The 15472-nt window shown below is 48.2% G+C and overlaps 1 protein-coding gene across 1 annotated transcript; it reads right to left on the bottom strand.

Moving 5' to 3' along the window:
* Positions 1-339: 339 nt before the first annotated feature.
* Positions 340-2032, bottom strand: LOC101768607. The gene is made up of 5 exons (XM_004974988.4): positions 1690-2032; positions 1419-1610; positions 1275-1344; positions 1116-1187; positions 340-612 (listed from the first exon to the last, which is right to left on the bottom strand). Exons 1-5 carry the CDS (start codon positions 1978-1980, stop codon positions 557-559), a joined length of 681 nt encoding a protein of 226 aa, XP_004975045.1. The 5' UTR covers positions 1981-2032; the 3' UTR covers positions 340-556.
* Positions 2033-15472: the final 13440 nt, after the last annotated feature.

The following is a 15472-nucleotide window of genomic DNA, read 5'->3' on the forward strand; positions in this document are numbered from 1 at the left end:
TTGCTAAAAGATATTTAATGAGCTGTAAAAAGATCTATCTACCCTTATTAAAGGTGCGCAGGAGGGGGAGACAAGCAATAAATAAGGGGTATAGGTTGTCCAGCCCACCTTTTAGCAAGTTTTAGCAACAAAAAACTTGCTAAAGTGCTAAACTTTAGCAACTCAACTTTAGCAAGTTTTAGCAAAGGTGTTTGACAGTTTAGCAGCTAAAAGTGCTAAAGTTTAGCAAGGTGGAACCAAACACCCCCTAAGTAAAAATTTGGTTGCGTGCGGTCGCCGGAGGTCAGAAACTATCCCATTTTCAAAAAAATAACATATTTGACTAGTTTTATATTCTAATAATGCGCAGACAGACAATCCTTCTTATTTTCATGAATATGGATCCAGCACACTTCAAATTCTCGGAAACATGGCATGGAGTTGACATGCACATAAGCTTCAATTCAACAAACCCAGATTATGTTACACGGCTAAGAATAAGTGATTTACAAGATGGATCAGCAGTCTGATTGATCATATGGCAGCAGTGGTGAGAACAAGCCAAAAAGGGATCTGATCATGCTCCGTTGTTGGCCTCCAAAGCCTGGAACACGTCCGTACGAGTGACGATTCCTGTTTCCATCAGCAAAGGACAAGTCATCATGCGGATACTATTTTCAAAACTATTAGAACTTAAAAGGGAAACTAAACGTTACATCGCATCCACAATAGCTAAAACTGTTGTTACAAAGCTGAACCAGTCTGGGTGGTTTCAAACAGTTTCCAGCAGAACACGTCTTGGAATACAGTACAGGTTCCTGGTCAACCATGTTTAACTAGTGTTGAACGTTAAGAATGTTTTGTGCTAAAGTACTAGCCTTGATTATTCATCACGATGAAGAGTGTCGTAAAATATAGAGTTTGCAGTAAACATTGGTAAGAGCATATTTGGAACCCAAGGACTTCACAGGAATTGTAAATCTAAAAAAGTTTAAAATATAGCTCTCTTAACATTGAAAACTTGTATATTCCGGCAACTATGTAAAACCACACGCACAACAAAATTGACTGCTCATTAATTTCAGATGTCGGCTCTGTCACCGTAATTTGGAAAAGCATCAATTTAGAAATCTTACCGATCACATGCTGTTGCTCATTCACAACTGGTATCCTGTGAACCTTCTCCTTGAGCATTAGTGCTGCAGCCTCTGCTCAAATAACCAGCAGCGTTAGCAAATTGTCATTAAGATTCATTTGACCCTGACATCTAGTTAAGCTAAGAGACCAAAGATTACCCAGGACAGTCCTCTCAAGTGTCAGGGTTATAGCTGGAGACGACATCACTTCACCAACAGTTGACTCCATCTGCATCATGAGAACTCACGTGTTCATGAGAGTGACCGGCGAGGAGGAGTAGGAGCAGTGGAATGAGAACTGACCCCATTGGGCGCCTTGGCCTTGTCCTTCTTGGAAACGACCCCGACGCACCTGCCTTCTTCGTCGTCGACCACGGGCAGGCCGGAGAACTGCTGCGTGGCGAAGAAGGCGTCGACCTCCGCTAGCCGCTGCCCCGGCGTGGCCACCTGCACGGGGCGCGACATCACGTCCACGAGCCTCGCCTCCGGGCTCATCTGCCGACCAACCAATTAATCACATCGAATCCAGGAAGGGAGAGGAGGGAGGGAGGGATGGGCATGTGAGGGGACGGACCTCGCCGGCGGTGGTGATCTGGGACTCGAGGTAGGCGCGGAGGTCGGCGTAGCTGAGGTGAGAGAAGTTCTCGGGCCACTCCCCGGACACGATGGCCGGGCGCAGGTCGTCCATCGCGGCGGCCGCCACCAACGCCGCGCCCCGCCGCGCTTTGCCGCCCGCGGCGCGCAGGACGGTTGGCACCGTCGGCGCGCGCCGAGCCACTGCCACGGCGGCCGCGGACGGCGGCGGCGGGACTGGGAGGACGGCGGCCTTGACCAGGGACGCGAGAGCGAAAGGCGAGGACGCCATGGCCACGACGAGGGAGGTGACCTGCCACTTGTTAGTTGTTACTTGCGAGCAGTGGCGCTGCTCGTGCGCAGCTCAAGTAGACGAGTCACGAGTGCGGGGAAAATTTCTGGGAGGGCCTGGGGCCCACATGCAGCCGGACAGGATGGGCGGCCACACGGACCGCTCTCAGCTCAGCCTCAGGATGGTTTGTCTCGCATGGTGATGGTGCTTGTCCTGGAGGTTTGTTCTTTGGCTTTTCTCAATGTACAAAGGAGACAAAATTGTATCTCATGAGCAACACAAGATTTTGGCGGAAGTTTCTTTAAGATTCATACACTAACAGGTTTTTTTAGACCATACAGAAAGTCCAAGGTTTTTTTTAGACCATACAGAAAGTCCAAGGCGTCAAAATATCTCTTCATATCCGCATTATTATAGGAAAAAAAAGCGTTGTGGCTTCAAAAATAAAATGAAAAAGATATGAAGAGATGATGGTTAGATAATGGTTGATTGCATCCAAGGTTTGGTATGTCACCTAGTAAGCGTCCCTTTTGTTGCATGGTTAACAGATAGATGATTGCATTATCTTGATATTTCATCGTCCAAGTTTTAAGAGGCAGTCTTGAGACAACTCGGAAAAGAATATTGTGACATAGTTGTTGTCGTAGTAAAGGGGTGAATGTATTATTCACGCTGTAACCACTTAAAAAACTAGAAAAAAAAATAGAACAAGAATCTAACCACACCGACTCAAAATAGTAGGAACATACATCGGAAAATTTAAGGGTTGCTTGGTTCGTGGCCACTAAATGCCATGCAAGTATGTGGCAGCCACCAACTTGTGGCGAAGAAATTTGGCATCTAAGATGCGGCGAGAAATACAACTGGAAATCACCTATAGGCTATAGCTGCCTAGTTTTTTTGGCGTGGCAGGCAACCAAGCGGGGGCATGATCTGGTATGGCGCGCCAGAGTTTGGCGTGGCGCTTGATAACCAGGAACCTAGCACCCCTTAACGACTCTACAAGCTCCTTATGTCTTTTCTAGTTTGAAGAATTGAATTCCTATACCAAGCTGATTTTCATTTCAGATTGATCAGTAGTGCACAGAAGCCCACTTCTCTGCTCGGGCCAGACGAGATTCGCAGCAGCAGCAAACGCGTCGCCTAGGCCCAGCAATTCGCGACCGCGTGCATGTTCCTGCATACACAGAAATAAAACGCCGCATGAGTATGACATCGCAAACAGAGCAAGACAGCTTTGGAATCTTAGCACATTCTCTATGATAGAGAAGGTACTGCTGGTAGTTCAGGGAACAATCTGACGCCATCATTTACACAACCTTCCAACCTTCCACTTTGGGCAGCTAAAGCCTCTGCTCACGCCTGTTCTTCTCATCCTGAAAAAAAAAGGCCAAAAGTCAGCCCAGTAGCATATAGGGACCATCCTATTCGACAAGGACAGAATGTTCAGCACTCAAAAGGGATGACTTTTTTTTTTCCAAAAAAACACACACTTATCTAACCAAGAGTATAACTGATGTTGAAATGGGATCTGTGCTGAACTGCTGATGCATCAGAATGATGCTATTTATAATTATACAGATATTCCTTAGTGGTCCAAGTATTTTAGATGCTGTTTTGTAATATGTTAAAGTTGCTTAGGAGCGTGTCTAACGGGAATGAAAGAGAATATGGCTCGGGAAAATGGTAGATTGATTATGGAGAGCCTAAACTTATATACATGTATCGGCAAGGATGACCTAGGGTTTGGAAAACAATACCAACCGACGGTGATCCTTGCCTAATCCAATATCCATCTATACATCCCCCGAAGGGGGAGGCGCACAGACAAAAGGGTTGGCGCAGCCTACCACCCATGGCCCATAGGGCCGGCCTATAATGCTTGCTGACATGCTCCGCAGTCTGAACGTTCAAGGCAATGAAGGTCATTGCCTTGAACGTTCAGACTGGACCGAAACTCCACGAAGATCGATGAAGGAAAGTCTCTCTGTGAGCTGGTAGGAACATGAAGAACCTTGACATGGCCAAGCGCGACGCGCTCACGAACAAAGTGGAGGTCAATCTCAATGTCCTTAGTTAGCTGGTGCTGAACAGGGTTGCTGGACATGTAGACAGCGCTGATGTTGCACCACTGTAGCATGGCAGGGGGGGGTGCAACTCGAGAAGGAGCTAACGCAACCATGTGGCTTCAGCCACAGCATTGGCAACCGCGCGGTATTCAGCTTTGGCACTGGAGCGGGAAACAGTCACCTGGCGCTTGGAGGACCATGGGATGAGGTTGTCACCGAGAAACACCGCATAACCTGATGTGGATTTGCGCATGTCTAGGCAGCAAGCCCAGTCTGCATCTGAATAGGCGACAAGATCATCCATACTGGAAGGATGTAGGTGAAGGCCCAGGTGAAGAGTACCATGAATGTAGCGAAGAATCCACTTCAAGGCAGCCAGACGAGGTTCCCGCGGGGCATGCATATAGAGGCAAACCTACTGAACAGCATAAGCATTGTCCGTCCGAGTGAAGGTAAGGTACTGTAGTGCGCCAGCCAAACTGTAAAAGTTAGACAGATCCCAAAGAGGCGCGCCAGTGGCTACAGAAACCTTGGGATTGGTGTCAACTGGAGTAGAACAAGGTTTGCAGTCCGCCATACCAGCCCAATCCAAAATTTCCAGCATACACTGCCTCTGAGAAAGAAGAAATCCACCCTCACGCCACTGAACATGCATCCCCAGGAAGTGATGAAGTTCACCGAGGTCCTTCATGGAGAACTCCTGCTACAAAGCTGAGATGATGCGCCAGAGGAGATCCATGGAGGAAGCTGTGAGGACGATGTCATAGACATAAAGGAGCAAATAAGCCATGTTGGAGCTGCGACGGAACACGAAAATACTGGTATCAAACTTTGATTCCACAAACCCAATAGACAGCCAAGAAGCCTGCAAAGCGGCTGTACCAACCACGGGGGGCCTGCTTCAGAACGTGCAGGGACTTGTTGAGGCGGCAGATGAAGTCAAGTTGAGCAGGGTCCTCAAATCTGGAGGGCTGTGAGCAGTACACGGTCTTAGTCAAGGTCCCATGCAGGAAGGCATTCTTCACATCAAGGTGATGAATTGGCGAGCGGCGAGACAATGCAAGGAACAGCACAGTGCGAACGGTGGTAGGCTTCACGACGGGGCTGAAAGTCTTGTCGAAGTCCACACCTGGCCATTGAACCCACGAAGGACCCAACGCACCTTGTAGCGTTCTAGTGAGCCATCTTCCTTGAATTTGTGCTTGAATATCCACTTGCTGGAGATACCGTAGGTTCGCGGCGGTGCGAGATGAGATCCCAGGCGTTGTTCTTTAGCAAGGCATAGTGCTCCTCCTCCATAGCAGCCCACCAATTGGGATCAGCAAGGGCACTGCAAAAGATCTTCGGGACGGGTGACAGGGGGTGAGGTGATATAGCGCCGGCATCCAGAACCCTTGCTTGGCCCTAGTGGTCATGATGTGCTGGTTGACCACAGGGGAAATGGGCATAGCTCCCTTAGGCAGGGGCGAAGGGGCTGGCACTGGAGCCGGAGCCCGTGCCGGCCTAGGCACGGGGGCTGACGTGGGTGTGGGCGCGGGGGCCAGCGTGGGGACTCGGCAGGTGTAGAAGTGCCCCAAGTCAGAGAGGGGCCAGTGAGGACCGACCAGGGTCGGTAGGGAGCCGGGCCGGCCACGGCAGGCCGCACGCCGGCGAGCGAGCGGGAGACGCCATCCTCGGCAGCCAGCCAAGGTGGAAAAGAGCCTACCGGTGACAACCCAGGCTACAGGCCAGCTGCGCAAGGCAGCAAGCTAGTGGCGTCGGGGAGGGACGTCGAGGGGCACGTCACGTTGTCGGGGGCCGCGTGTGGCAACGCAGGGGAAGCTCCTGGGGCCGCATGTGGCAATGCGGATGGGTCGGGAGGGGCGTCAGGGGATCCTGCACGGAGAGGGTGCTACGATGGTCCAATAGGAGTTAGCACAGCATTAGTGGCATCACCCAAAAAATCATAATCAGCAGGAGATGGTAATGGATGGCGCTCAGCAAAGGGAAATGTGGTCTCATCAAAGACGAATGGCAAGAGATGATGATCTTGTTGGAGAGGAGGTCAAGGCAGTGGTATCCCTTGTGGTGAGCTGAGTATCCAAGGAAGACACATAGAGCAGAGCAAGGTGCTAACTTGTCTGCAGTGGTGGCGGAGAGGTTCGGATAGCATTTGCTCCTGTAGACGCATAGATGCTCATATAAGGGCGCAGTGCCAAACAGAACAAAGTGCGGTGTAGAGAACTGAAGAGTCTTGGTGGGCAAGATGTTCAGAAGGTATGTGGCAGTGTACAGATCCTCCACCCAGTAGCTAGGAGGTATAGCAGCCAGAAACAAGAGGGAGCGGATAATATTGTTTGTGGAACGAATTATGCGCTCAGCTTTACCATTCTGCAAGGAGGTGTATGGGTAGGACATACGCAGGTAGGCGCCGCGGATGAGGAAGAACGTGCGGGTGTTGGAGTTATTGAACAATCGACCATTGTTGCACTGGAGGGCCTTAATGTTGGTGTCGAACTGAGTAGCCACATGGGAGGAAAGGTAAGCTATGGTGGTAAACATGTCACACTTAAGTTGTAGAGGGAACATCCAGAGATAATGTGAAAAATCATCAAGAATGACCAAATAATATTTGTAACCAGCGACACTAGGCGCGGGCGATGTCCATAGATCACAATGTCTTAAATCAAACATGCTAGAAGCACGTGACGATGACGCATGGAAAGTAAGATGAACATGATGACCTAATTGACACGCATGACAAATAGTGGAGTTGGCTTCTTTATTACAATGAGGAATGAATGAAGCGAGCTTGGCCATAGCTTCTTGACCAGGATGGCCGAGGCGACAATGCCATAGTGACGAGGTGGTGTCGGCAGCAAGAGCGGTGGCAGCTAGAAAGCGGAGCGGGTACAACTGCTGGAGCTATTGCATCTGATGAGGACATTCCGACTCTGTAGATCCTTCATAGAACAACAAGTAGGATCAAATTCAATTGAGCAATTGTTATAGGAAGTAAACTGCTGTACCAAAATTAAGTTCTTAATAAGGCTCGAAGAGACAAGGACATTATTAAGACGTAATGAACCAGGAAGAAAAGCAGCACCAGTGGGGGTGACAGGTAACAAAGAACCATCGCCGACAACAATAGAGGTAGGAGCAGGATACCGCGGTAAAGAAGAATGTGAAAGAGTGCTAGGATCGGAAATCATATGGGAAGTAGCACCTGAGTCGAAGTACCAGTCATTGCCTTGAGGTTGATTCAACGTCATGGTGCTAAATGTCGACGCCAGGGATTGCTGATCCCAGGAAGGGGAGGCGGCCATCGAGTTGTAACCCCAAGTGCCATTGCTGGCAAGGGTGCCGGCGTACGGTAGTACTGCGCTTGCTGCTGCTGGGGGGGAACTGGGAGGTCAGCTAGAGGACCCTGCGTAGCGTGCTAGGCCAGCAACGCCTGGTGCTGGGTGAGCTGGGCCTACTGCTGCAGGCTGAGGGGCGGCCAGGAACTGAGCCACATTTGTATGGACCTAGTCCACAAATTGAGTAACGAGGGCCAGTGGCCACCACTACCGCTACCGCTCTGCCCTTTACCGCCGCCGCCTGCTAGCGGCTGGAAGCCACCACCGCTGCCACCTTGGCCGCCCTACTGGCCGCTTTCCTGTCTGCCGCGGCCGCCACCGTGCTTGCCACGACACGACTTGGGCGGCTTGGAGCTAGTGTCCCTAGGGCTCGCGCCACCAAAGGTGGGTTGCTGGGCGGTTGGGCATTGTGTGCCGGGCGAGGTAGCCATTGAGGAGCCACCGGTGGTGATGACGAGGGCGAAGGAGGGGGCAGACGGCCAATTGGTGAAGGTGAGCAGGTCCGTGTGGGTGTCTAGGAAGCTGGCGGAGGTGGAAGGTGATGTTGGAGTTGCGTTCGCTAAGGCCACGCAGGAGGTTGAGGATGAGGGTGCAGTCGGTGATGACCTCGCCAAGATCGCCGAGGGCGTCTGCGATCCCCTTTAGACGCCAGCAGTAGTCGGCGATTGAGAGATCACCCTGGATGAAGTTGTGAAATTGGATGTTGAGGTAGAGGGCATGCGTCTCTCAATTCCCAAGGAATTAAGTCTCGATGGTGAGCCAGGCAACGCGCATGGTGGAGCCACACTCCAGGACTGAGTCAGCAAGATTAGTGGAGAGGGTGCCGTACAACCAGGACTTGACAACACAATCCATGCGTGCCCAGTTCGGGTATCTTGTCACAAGGTTGTTGAAGAGAACATGGCCCTGCAAAGAATACTTGCTCAGGGTGAGGAGAAACTGATCGTGCCACTTGGGATAGTTGCCGGAGGAGACATCGAGGATGATGTGGACAAGGCTAAGGATGTTCTGGATGGCTACGGCCTAGGCATGAAGGTTTAAAAGGGTGGCGGCATCATGGACTAGCATGGCATCATGGATGGCAGCATCGTCGGGGTCGTCAACGTTTGAATGATGGTCGTCGTCAGAGGGTGGATCAGCGGCGGCGGTGCATGCTCGAGTGGCACACTCCAGGGCATCGCAGTTGTGAGCAGCGGCAACCTCACAATCCTTGGCGGTGGCAGCCGCCTCTGTCTCGGCTTGTTCAGCGTGGGCAAGGGCGTTGGTGTGCTCTGCCTTGGCGGCGTCCGTATGGACCTGGCACGCGGCATCGTCGTCGACCGGACCAGCAGGCGCCTTGGAGGCGGCGGCGGCAGCAGTGCGAGGGAAGAGGTGGGGGGTTCCAACCATGGTGGCAGCAGCGACAGATCACCGACGCACAGGTTGGGGTGCAACCGTAGGGTCGCGCTAGGGTAGCGGAAGGTGAATCGAGGTGAGAACCTGGACTTGTGATACCATGAAAGAGAATATATCTCGGGAATTGCATAAGTTGGGGTGCAGCCGCACGGCTGCGCTAGGACAGTGGAAGGTGAATCGGGGTGAGAACCCAGACTCATGATACCATGAAAGAGAATATGGCTCGGGAAAATAATAGATTGATGGCAAAATAGGCATTTGGATCCCTCAACTTTACTTCAAGGGTCAAGTTCGTCCCTTAACTTTTAGATTGGCCAATATAGTCCCTCAATTTTTGTTTTTGGGTCAAACTCGTCCTTATAGTGATGTGGTGCTCAATGCTGCCATGAGACTAATGCAAAAAGTTATTTTTGCCTTTAGTTCCTTCTTCCCCTCCTCAAGTGTACCTGCCGTTTAGACTAAATTCAGATAGCTTGAATGGCTGTCTTCATGTACCATGCATGCAGATTTCAATCCCACTTAACAGTAACCTCCATGGATTCAGGATTCTGAGAGACATCTATCCAGGACATAGCTGCTTCCGTGTAGTATTATATATATTCTTTGCCTCCTAATCCAGAGATCAATCAATCCTATGCCACAGGGCTGGAACGACACCATCATTATGCTCAACCCTAAGGTAAAGAATCTGAATAAACTTAAAGATTTACACCTATCACCTTGTGCAATGTTTTATATAAATTAATTTCCAAAGTCCTCGCCAATCTTTTGAAGAAAATACTGCCAGATATTATGTCTCCTTCACAAAGCACCTTTGTGCTGGGACGATTAATAACTGATAATGTACTCCTTGCTTATGAGATGACCCATTATCTAAGAAACAAAAGAAGAGGCAAAGAAGGTTGTGCAGCTATCAAACTTGACATGAGTAAAGTTTATGACCGAGTTGAGTGGCATTTCTTGGAGAAGATGATGAGGAAAATGGGATTTGCGCAGAGGTAGATAGAGCTTGTTATGAAGTGTGTTACCGCTGTATGCTATAGGATCAAAATAAATGGGGAGTACATTGAACCTTTTAAGCCATAGCACGAACTTAGGCAGGGAGACCCCTTATCTCCATGCCTTTTTATCATGTGTGCAGAGGCTCTCTCTGCTCTAATTAAAGATGCAGAAGAAAATGGCAGTATCCATGGAATTCGCATATGCTGGGGAGCCCCTAGAATCAGCCATTTATTTTTCGCAGATGATACATTGATGTTGATCAATGCAACAGCCTCTAGTGCTAATTGCCTACAGCATATTTTGAATCTGTATGAGGATGTGTAGGACAAATGATTAATAACGAGAAAACCTCTATTATGTTTAACCCAAATACATCATCACATGTGAGGGATCAAGTGCTGACAACATTAGGGGTGGAGCATACCGCCAATAATGAGAAGTACCTAGGCCTGCCAATTTACATTGGCAAGTCAAAGAAGCGCACGTTTGAGTACATCAAGCAAAGGATTTGGACCAAAATTCAAGGTTGGCAAGAGAAACTCTTCTCAAAAGCAGGAAAGGAGATTATGATCAAAGCAGTTGCACAAGCCATACCAACCTATGCCATGTCATGTTTTGATCTAACGAAGGGATTATGCGAGGAAATATCATCAATGATTGGGCAGTATTGGTGGAGTCAACAGGATAAAGTAAACAAAATTCATTGGGTAAGCTGGGAGAAAATTATAAGAACAAAGAGAAATGGCGGTCTGGGCTACCGAGACCTACATGTGTTTAATATAGCCATGTTGGCCAGGCAAGTATGGCAGTTATTAGTGTGTCCAGATACCTTGTGTGCTCAAGTCCTTCGTGCCAAATATTTTCCTGTGGGCGGCATACTAGAAGCCGGGCTAAGGGAAGGAATATCCTACACATGGCGAAGCATCCTGAAGGGCCTGAAACTACCGAAGAAAGGTTTGATGTGGAGGATTGGTGATGGAAACTCTATTAATATTTGAAGGGATGCATGGATCCCTCAAGGAAATACAAGAAGAGTCATCACTCCAAGGGGTGCATCCATCCTTTAAAATATGTCAGAACTGATCAATCCTGTTACTAAAGACTAGGATGAACAGCTCGTATGGGATACTTTTTTTTCCAGAATATCATTTCGTCACTACCGATCTCTTTTCAGAGGGAAGATTTCCCTGCATGGCACCCAAATCCTAAAGGAAACTTTTCTATTAAATCTGCTTATGTTCTAGGCACAAAGATAAGGGATCACCAAAATAATTGTGATGCATCAACCTTACAAGGAAGTGGTTTTGATTGGAGTAAGATATAGAATCTGAATGTACAAAACAAAATCTAAATGTTTGTCTGGCATGTGGCTCATAATGCTTTGCAGGTGAAGTTAAATATTGCCGGAAGGGAAGTGAGCCTAGATACATTGTGCCCAATGCGCTCGAGGTTTGATGAACATTCAGGCCATCTCTTTTTTAAATGCAAGGAGGCTAAACTTGGCTGGCAGCTGCTAAATATGGAGGATAAGAGAGTTATGCTAATGGCTGAAAATTCACCGAAGGCAATGTTGGAGAAAATTTGAAGTTTTGATGCTGATTGACAATGTAAAATAATCTTATTTATGTGGTGTTGGTGGTCTGCACGCAATAAGGCAAATTTAGGTGAAAGGAAAAGAAATGCACAAGAGGTGATTAATGACACTTTGTTCCATTTTCAGGTGTGGAAAGATACAATTCATTCAGGGAAGCAGACTAAGACCTGAACTAGCAGACCAAAATGGAGAGCTCCACCAGAAGATGTCTATAAGATCAATTGTGATGGGTCTTCTATCCCTGGATCAAATAAGGCTGGGTGGGGTTTTATTGTCAGAGATCACTATGGCAATATCATTGCAGCAGGTGCTGGCTTAGCAAATCTTCTATTGTCTGCTCAACCTGCTGAAGCAGTTGCCTGTATGAAAGGTCTTGAGCATGCTGCTGAATTAGGGATGAGGCGCGTTATTTTGGAGGCATCGACGGATCGGTCATAGTCTCTTTGTTAAGCGATATCAAAGCTATAATGTATAATGAATTTTCTGAATGTATTATTTCTCATATGTCCAGATATTGTAATGTGATTGATGATACTCTAGCGGCCATGGCCCTGAACTGTATAAACAGTCCTCTGTTGTGGCAAGACCGTCTACCAGACTCTGTAGCTTCGTTGGTGTCCGGCGATTTGCCTGGGGCACATGTCTAATGGAACTTTGTTTCCTTCTCAAAAGACTGAAATTGCACACACGGCAAAGTGCGGGGAGGAGAGCAAACCGGGGTGGCTTTTAATCAAGCTGAAGCTGATTCTATCTTGGAGCATTGCATTTTTGAAAGAATGCCCATTTAGAACACTGAAATTGCACACAAGGTTTTGCAACAGAAAGCTTAACAGTCTTTCGTGGGAATAAGAAGGAATTTAGCACATGGCAGCTGACCATGTGTAGCAACGAACTGATGATGGAGAGTGATTGCGAAGGAATTGGAAAAGGTCAAAACCGCTTTTGTTTCTTGCCGGCATGTCTCGGGGCGTCGATTTCTTCCACGAGTCTTTTCTTTCACAGCCCTAATAAATGCACATCCGAGATGGAGCTATCAGATATTTAGATTGATGAAGTCACCACATGTGCCTCATTGTCGACAGGCATGTCACCTACCACTAAAAGCAAACACGTTAATTTAGTAGGCATATTACACCGCCAGGAACATAACTAAGAGCCTATTTGGAAAGGGGTACTAAACTTTACCACCCCACTTTTAGCACCCTTTTAGCACTTGAGCTCCCAAACAAGAGTGCTAAAAGGTGTGTGCTAAAGTTTAGCACCCCTATTTTCTTTAGCACACCCAAGGGGTGCTAATGGATGCTAAAAGTGGTCCCAAGCCTACTTTTTCCCCTGTTGCCCCTCTCTCTCTCTCCTCCATTGCCCCTCTTCTCCCTCCTGTACCGCGTGTCCCCCGCCGCCCTCCACCGGCCACACCACCTCCGTCGGCCTCGCTGCCTCCGCTGGCGCCGCCGCCTCCGTTGGCACCTCCTCCTCCGCTGGCCACCATCCACAGTCGCCCCTCCCGCCGGTGTGCGCGGCGGATCTGGGCCTCCCCGAGCGGCGCGGTCGAGTCGATCGAGGAGGCGGAGAGGATGGCGGTCGCCGGATCTGAGCCCTACCACCGCGCCTTCCCCTCTAGCCGTGGCTTCGTCTCCTCCCCAAGCCGCCGTGCCTCCCTCCGCCACCGGTCCAGGCACTCGTGCCTCCCTCCACGAACAGCTCCGTCAGCGCTGTCGCGTTGTGGCCCTCGTCAGCGTCGGCGTCGGCGTCCCCGTGGCACAGCCTGCACTCCTTCATCCTAGTCGCGGCCGCGGTGCTGGCCCACCTCCGAGCCTCCGCCCGGCCCTGCCCGAGGGCCCCTCCGGCTCCTCCGCGAAGTAGAACGCCACACGCTCCACGGGGTCCCTGTTGTTAGAGGCAGTGGCGCGCACCTTCACGAGCTCCACGGCAGCGAGGCGGGTGGGATCTGGCCGTGCGGGGGCGTCGGGGCTAGGGGATTTGACGGTGCGATTTCGTGGGGAAGGGAAGGGAAGGGGACTAGGGGAAGGGGGAACGGCGAGCGAGCGGCGGTAGAGGGAGTGGGAGAGGAGATGCGCGAGGTGGGGCCGCGCGGCGGCGAATGCGGCGGAGGCTGAGGCGTCAATGGAGGAGTAGGAGGAGGAGTTGACGGGGACGGGAGGTGGCAGAGATGAGGGATACTGAAGGAAGAAGATGAGGAGGGGTAGAGGAGAGGAGGGAAAGGAGGGGTATAATTGTCTTTTGCCACCAAAGGTGCTAAAGTTTAGCACCCTATCTAAACATCCCAAGGTGCTAAACTTTAACCTTCTATTTGAGGGTGCTAAACTTTAGCACTGTGCTAAACTTTAGCACTTGGTTGCCATACGGGGCCTAATTAAGCTACTCTCAGTTCGCATAAATGTGATGATTTGTTTTAATTTGGAGCCGCAAAAAGGGTCAATACTCACTAAATTTTTGGGTGTGAGATGGGGGATATTCTTCTTGTTATTTTCAAAAGGAGTCTTGCATTAGTAATAGCATAATTTTTTCTAGATTTTCTAACTAGTGCGTCTCATAAAGATTAACATAGATGTTTTAAAGGGAGTCTGTATATAGCTAGTAATACCAGTAGAGGTTTTCTTTGGGCTTAGCGCCCTTATACTTTTTTTTCTTTGTGCATATGTTTTTTCCCTCATATATTTATAAATATAAATATAGCCAAGAGCATCCTCTGCTGACTTGGGTAAAAAGAGAATAGTTATGTAGACATTTCACACGAATTTTCCAAGAATAAAAGGCTTGTTGCTCCCAGAAATCAAAATAAAATTAGTAAATAGCAGATGATCATGCATGTCAACGAACTGCTGATGTAGAGAGTTAGACCACGCACCAGAAAATCAAACTGGCGCTGACTCGCTTAATTAGATATTGCAATGCTTTGGGGGCAGGAAGGCCTTGCGCGGACTGCGGCATGATTATCCACACACACATGGGCATAATTTATTTGCACTTGGAATCTGGCAAGCCGGAAGAGTTTCAGTTGCTTTGGAAATAGAAAACGAAGCACACACTTGATCGATTAGGCACGGTGAGTGCATGTGGACTCCAAGGGCCATGTTTCGTCATGTGCCGTCTATATGCACCTTATCAATAATTCTCATCGCCAAAAGGCCTTCGAAGCATAACCCTTGTATGCGCGCAATATATTCACCAAATTAAGGAATTGATATCGAGGGGGAGACTCAGTAAGAAATTGGAGCTACACGCCAGAGGGGTTCTGTTTCCCTAGTGGTCGTCTCAATGCTGTGATCGGTGATTAGGATCTTATTAAGGTTTCAGTGTGTGGGTGTGTGTTTGGGTCTCTATATAGGACTCTATCTTCTCTTGTTAATACGATAATACGCAGCCCTCCTTCTTGTTCGAGAAAAAATAAATTGGTGCTACATACTTTATTTGTTTATTACAGTTTTGCAGGGATTTTAATTAACTTTATACTTGAAAACATACACGTGTTTTCATTTTAATAAATATATACTCCCTTATATTCAAAATATGTCATATAGATGGTAAAACTTTGACCAATGGTTTATATGAAAACATGGCATTACAAATAAAGATAATTTAACAATTTTATTTAAAGTAATTTTATAATCTAGTAACATATGTTTCATATTTTCAATCTATTTCTATGGTCATAGTTAAAAAAATAACTAGCAGAAACCCTAAAATGTATGTATTTTTGAATCGGATAGAATAAATTAAAATTAAAGGGGGTTTAAAGCACTTTCTGTAAGCAGTTGTAATAGAGTTGTACCAATGAGGTTGGACGCAAAGCATTTCCTACCTTAAGAAAAAAGGAACCAAATTGCAAGGTTTACCCCATAGTTGAGGATAGACTCACAATAGTGCCACGATATTACATTGCATTATCATACTCTACTGCTATGTGCCACCACATCGCCAGGCCATAAATATCATGAAATGAACAAATTGTACTCCCTACATTTCTTTTTTTATAAGACACGCATGTATTTTGAGATTCAAACTTCATACTTTCTTATCAACATTTAACCTAAGAGGTTGCAGATTGCATTGTGGGCCACAACTTTAATTAG

Source organism: Setaria italica, chromosome VII, assembly GCF_000263155.2.
Source record: "Setaria italica strain Yugu1 chromosome VII, Setaria_italica_v2.0, whole genome shotgun sequence".
NCBI lineage: Eukaryota > Viridiplantae > Streptophyta > Magnoliopsida > Poales > Poaceae > Setaria > Setaria italica.